The sequence below is a fragment of the Brachycentrus maculatus genome, unplaced genomic scaffold, assembly GCF_059751285.1.
Source record: "Brachycentrus maculatus isolate JH-2025_06_01 unplaced genomic scaffold, ASM5975128v1 h1tg000091l, whole genome shotgun sequence".
NCBI classification, from domain to species: Eukaryota; Metazoa; Arthropoda; class Insecta; order Trichoptera; family Brachycentridae; genus Brachycentrus; species Brachycentrus maculatus.
In genome coordinates, this window is record NW_028280845.1 from 2,048,589 (window position 1) to 2,054,588 (window position 6,000).

The following is a 6,000-nucleotide window of genomic DNA, read 5'->3' on the forward strand; positions in this document are numbered from 1 at the left end:
TATTTGTTTATTGTTTTTTTATAAATATTATCAGCATTTTTACCAGTTATCGCATGCCTCTGATGTCTACTACAGGGTGGCACAAAATTAATCACCCTATCGATATTTTTGGCAAATAGCGTCTTACGTCAATCATATTTGACATTTGAGAACTAGACAGTTGCAGTACACAAAAAAAAATAGGGTGACGCAAAATTAATCATCCAATTTTGTTTTTGAATAACTTTTTTACTAGATAAAAAAAATGAGTCTAATGTGGAAAAGATGATATCTCTCATGTGGCTGCCGCCACTGTTGATACACATTTGTGCCCATTTTCAATCTGTTTGTATACTTCAGTCTAGTTCACAAATGTCAAATACGACGAACGTACGACGCCATTTGCAAAAATCATAACATGTTCCGATAGGGTGATTCATTTTGTGCCACTCTGTATAATAACGGTCACTCGCATTGGTTTCTCTATATGCATGTTCAGTTAAATGTCAAAGTTCATCTGAAAATTTAGTATTACAGAATGAATACATTAAATTCATAATAAATTTTGTCATATAATTTAGATTCTTCGAATGTTATACGTACCTTAACATTTTATATCCAATGTACTTTATCAGGATATATTATATAAAACGTTGAATATACGAACAATTAAGGCATTACATGTCGATCACATGTCTCTTCACGCCCAGTTTTTAAAGAATATATTTTTATTTTATTATTATTATTGTATTTTTTTAACTACCTACTTACCTTTCAATTACTCTTTTGTTTCTAAATCATATATTTATTTCGAAAAAACTAGCTGGTAACTGAACGTTTCCTGTATTTAATTTATACCGTATAATCAAATAAGCTGAAGTGCTTATATAACCTAAATGACAAATATTTTATGATGATATGACCAATATTAAATAACTCTGGTGTTGGGTACTTTTGCCTCATTCAATAAATAAATTCGGATCTACAAAAGGATGGTTACATATTTCGTTGATCTTTAGCAGAACGTTTTTTATGTTGTTCTTATTAACTGAAAAAAAAACATTTTGATCCAACTCTCGCAATTTTTTCCGTTAACATTATGTTTTAGTATTAAATTTATTTTAGTAAGTACATAGTTACAGTTAATTTTTTTTTGTTATTATCAGACTTCATTTACGGTAAAGTCAATACCTAGTAAATAGACAGGGGATATTTCTGTAAATACGGTTTTTAGATAATTTTAAAGATATTTATTTGAAAGAACATTAATCAATATGTTTTAACATTTTATTTATTTTAGTTAGTAGTGACAGTTCATTTTTGTTTTTTGTTATTATCAGACTTTATTTACGGTAAAGTCAATACCAAGTAAATAGACAGTGGATATTTCTGTAAATACGGTTTTCAGATAATTATAAAGATGTTTATTTGAAAGAACATTAATCAAAACATAAAATATGTAGTTCATTCGTGTTGAATCAATGTTATCAAAAACATAAATACGCACACTGTGATATTGACTTATTATAATCACATAGATATTAAAACTATTTTCCCATTTTCTGTAGCTACGGCTCAGCTTGTTGAACGTCTCATATTGCACACCTCTGCATCATCTATGCGCGAGTATTTACTGGTAAATCGGTAAAAGTCATGTTTTCAGCACAGGGACAAGTTGCGACATTCAAATGACGCAACTTTTACCGCCGTGAACATTGGTAATTTTCGCCTGCGCTACAGAATCCGCACATTTCAACGCAACCTTTCGTAATAACCATAGATATTTTTCATTGTCAAATTCAAGTAACAGTTGTGAACAGTTGAAATAATATTCATTCCCGAATTGTCTGTTTTTAATCTCAGCTCGACCCGCGGAAAACGTCGTGCGCAAAGTGTTTTCGATATGATTCTATCATTTTGAATATGGCTCGAAAAACAAAAACTGGGAAATAAAATTGCGTCCTTTGTGTATAAAATGGCAAAAGGACTTATAGGCTATATGTTGTCGAATGATCGAAAAATATATCGCGAATACATGCCTTATTCGTTTCACCCGTTTGCTGTAGAACAGATAAGGAATAAGTCCTTGCGTGCTCCTAGGCCTCGGAGTGGTCATAGAGTGGTTTGTTCTAATGGCAAACTATTCTGTTTCGGAGGGTACAATCCCACTCCTCCATTGGAAGATCCTTCGCCTCTCGAGCCCGAGACTTGGCTGGTAGTAGACCCACTCTTCAAGGAATTATGGTGTTTTTGCATCGCCAACAATACGTGGAAGCTTTTGCCGTTTCGAAGCACCATACCATCTGAGGTAGCTTCGAATGCAATGTGTCTGGAAGGCAAAATATTAATGGTAAATGTGTTTTTACGCATATAAGCTAGGTAACCAACTTTAGTGTTTCACATAATTAATGTGTATTTAGATGTTTAGAGTTTCACATAATTTCTGAATAGAAATGTGTATTTAGTAGTTTAGAGTTTTACATAATGCTCCAGCTGAACATTCATAGCACAATGCAACACGATCGCAATGGTCGGTTTGTTTTGCTATTCACTGCCTTCGATGGTTGGGTGTTTTGCTGTTCGCTGCCTTTAATAGTAGGGTGTTTTGTTATTTGCTTGCCTTTTCCAGGAATATAACCTATCAGTCAGATTACATTTCCCGAGAGTAGTTGCGAGGTTTTGCTATTCTCAGACTTTTCTATGAATGTAACCCCTGCAAATACCGGCAGATCACACTGTTTCTGCACATACTTGTGTCCGTTTTCGCCCAGTTGTATAATGATTTATTTTTCATTCTAGATATTTGGAGGCACGGGTTTTCCATTTGGGCAGTGCTGCAGTAATAACCTGTACACGTACCACATCAGCGGGGAGTATGGAGACCTCCGGCTGATGAACACATTGGGAGACAAGCCCAGTCCCCAGTATGGCCAGACCATACTCTGCCATGATGGGTACCTCTACACTGTCGGAGGAACCAACGGATACAACTATACTTGTGATATTCATAGGTTGTTAAATCTTTCTTATATTAAGATTTCAGGAAGTGATGTTGGACTGCCCCATATAATATTTATTCAGTTGTTTTAAAATTATTTACTAGCCACTTAACAGTCAAATTTTGGCGAGAAAATTCGGTGCAGGAAATCATCACCAAACAACTCGAAACAGGACTACCCGAACACTGCTCGGGTTAGTCAATAAAAACAAATACATAAATATATTTGGCTCAAGCAAATCAATACCTCCAAGTTGGAATACGATTTGCCCGAGCAGCACTCTGATTCATCAATGCAATACACACTCCTTGCCCGAGTCATGTGAGGGATGAACTGGCAACTGGTTAAAGTGTTATGGTACTTACTTTACACTTACATTAGTCTATGCTAAAATGTTAAAATATAAAATAAAAATACGTTGAGAAATCCTGATTTGTGAACACACTCAAAATGTTGTGTCATTCACTTTGTCAATTTCGAGTGTTTATCAGAAATATGTGTACCAAATTGTTTGCAGGAACTGGAAGTAATAGATAGTAAGGGAAGCAGAGCCTTATACTGTTTGAGTTAGTTCTAGTAATATTCTTTGGGTAAAACAATAATTGGAGACCAAAAGTACTTAAAAATTAATCATTGAGCATTGCATATGCTCGGTGTCACATCTGAGTATAACACATTGTTGCTTGCAACCTGTTAAAATCGTACAGTACTATATTTGCATTTCCAACTGTATCAACATTACCGAGGATTGTAATGACATCACACCTGATGAATATAAATAGTTAAATCGTTTATATCATCTCATTAATTGATTCGTTACTCATTTTATAGTAATATCTATCAATTTTATACTGTATACCCATCCACAGTCTACATAGTATTTTTTTTTGTTTATGTTAAAGTTGTACAAGTACCATCCGCCCACTAATTGAAACAGCTCTAAAAGTAACAAACCTCAACGACTCATAATCTGTGCATGGTTTACTTTACTTTGGTTTAGAGATATTGCTTTATAGCAACGAGCTCGTCACTTTATACGAGATTTTACTCTTGTACGAGTAATTGTTATCATAGCGAAAAATAAGTCAGATACACCTATAGCTTGTTATGTGCCGATTACGTATAAACAGTTGGTTAAAAACAATAAAGACTTACTGCACTTGACACATTGTTGTCGGGCGGTTTTTTCATCAACCCTGACCCTAATTAGTATACTAATTAGGGTCTATACTAATCACAAGTAACCGCAAACCCAATTCCGATCTGTGGCATCAATGTTTTTTGGCTTCTCGCACTCTGCAAAAAGTAAGCAAATGGAACGCTTATAAGCGTCTCCCGCTCTCTACCGACAGTATGTAAAAGATGCTTTTAAGCTTTCCCGCAAACAATGTGGTAAGAGACTGTTGGACAGTGTGTGTGTGTACATAACATAGTTTTTAATTTTTTTTTTGGATTATCTGGTTTTAGAATTAGGATTTTTTCCTGCTGTAGTAAATCGAGAGGTGTTTCTTTCTGTGAAATGTAATCATTTTGTCGTTGTCTTACAGGTTAGACCTTAAGACGGCAGTTTGGGAGGCCATATACATTTGTTGCGGAAATAGAGCGAACGAACCGGCCGGTCGCTACAGGCACGAGATGGCCTACGACGGATCGGACCTTTACATCTTAGGGGGAGGAACGGCGGAGCGGGCCTTCAACTTCCATAGTATCCCAATCTTCGACCTCGACTTGCACAAATGGAAGTTCAGGCCGTCCAAACCGGATCCCCGGTTCCCCAACGGGGGCTTCCCCCTTCCCAGGTTGTGCCACAGCGCAGTGCAGATTAACAATAAGGATAACGTCAATGTGTTTATCATCGGCGGGTCCGGTGACAATATCATATTCAACGATGTCTGGCGACTGGAGATTCCGTCTCTGCAATGGACACTTATGACAAAAACGGTTCTTCCGAGTAGTATACATTTTCATTCGTCATCGGTAACTCCCGCCGGTTGCGTCTACACATTTGGAGGTGTACAGTCCATAGCAGGCACTAACGTGAGGACGAACGCTATGTATAAATTTTGGATTTGTGTCCCCAAACTCAGCGAAATGTGCTGGGAAGCTATTTTGCATTATAACCCAAAACTAGGCAATGTGGATAAAGAGAAGCTGCTGGTCTCTGGAATCCCTAAAGATTTTATACAACGGCTCGAACCATGATTTTCAGTATTTTAATATGCCGTCGGCTTAGTGCGAGAATTCACCAACCTAAGAAAATGTCGCTAACTGAGTTAGAATAAGACAAAGTTCTTATTTAGATATCTCTAATCTAGAAGACACTGGGCTTCGAACAACATCACATTAGAGAAAAAACAGTTGACAAAACGTTTATAACGTAGCTGATTTTTTCAAACATCACTTAACTAAATTGTTCAAATATTTTTGAAAATAAAAATGTACTGAATTTTACAGAACTCTATTTTACATAACATCATTTAGTGGTGTTACTACTGTTTGGCAGTTAGTTTCAAATCATTTTGTCAACATATGCTATTTTACTAATTTCATTCATGTTATATATAATGAAATCTTTCAAAATATCTTGAAGACAGAATCAACTGTGTACTTTTAATGAATGAATTAAATTAAACAGATATTAATAACAGATTTTTAAAATATTTTGAGAAAACAAAAATTCATTATTTGACAACGGTTTTATTTTTGTTTCATTATAGCGATAATTACAAATTACAATAATGTGCCCTCACACTAAGTCTTCCCATGTGGAGGGCACATTTTACAATCTTTGTAAAAATATATGAAAGAAAATTGATTATGACATGCAATCAATTAAGACATGACCGAAACAATAAGACATGAAAAAGTTGAATTAAGCTGATATTAAAATTTGCCTGATGTGAGAAGAAACTACGTCGATCAGATTTACATGATGAAATTAAGAGAGATCCTGATCCACAAGAAAAAAGGAGAATGTTTAAGGTATTAGTTATAAGAATGTCTGATGAATTTTGTTCGCCTC

At 35.2% G+C, this 6,000-nt stretch overlaps 1 protein-coding gene across 1 annotated transcript; it reads left to right on the forward strand.

The window, feature by feature from the left end:
* Window positions 1–1,797: 1,797 nt before the first annotated feature.
* slim (scruin like at the midline) lies at window positions 1,798–5,674 on the forward strand. The gene is made up of 3 exons (XM_088258205.1): window positions 1,798–2,329; window positions 2,779–2,990; window positions 4,526–5,674. The coding sequence occupies exons 1-3, from the start codon at window positions 1,955–1,957 to the stop codon at window positions 5,178–5,180; spliced, it is 1,242 nt and encodes a 413-aa protein (XP_088114331.1). The 5' UTR covers window positions 1,798–1,954; the 3' UTR covers window positions 5,181–5,674.
* The last annotated feature ends 326 nt before the right edge of the window (window positions 5,675–6,000 follow it).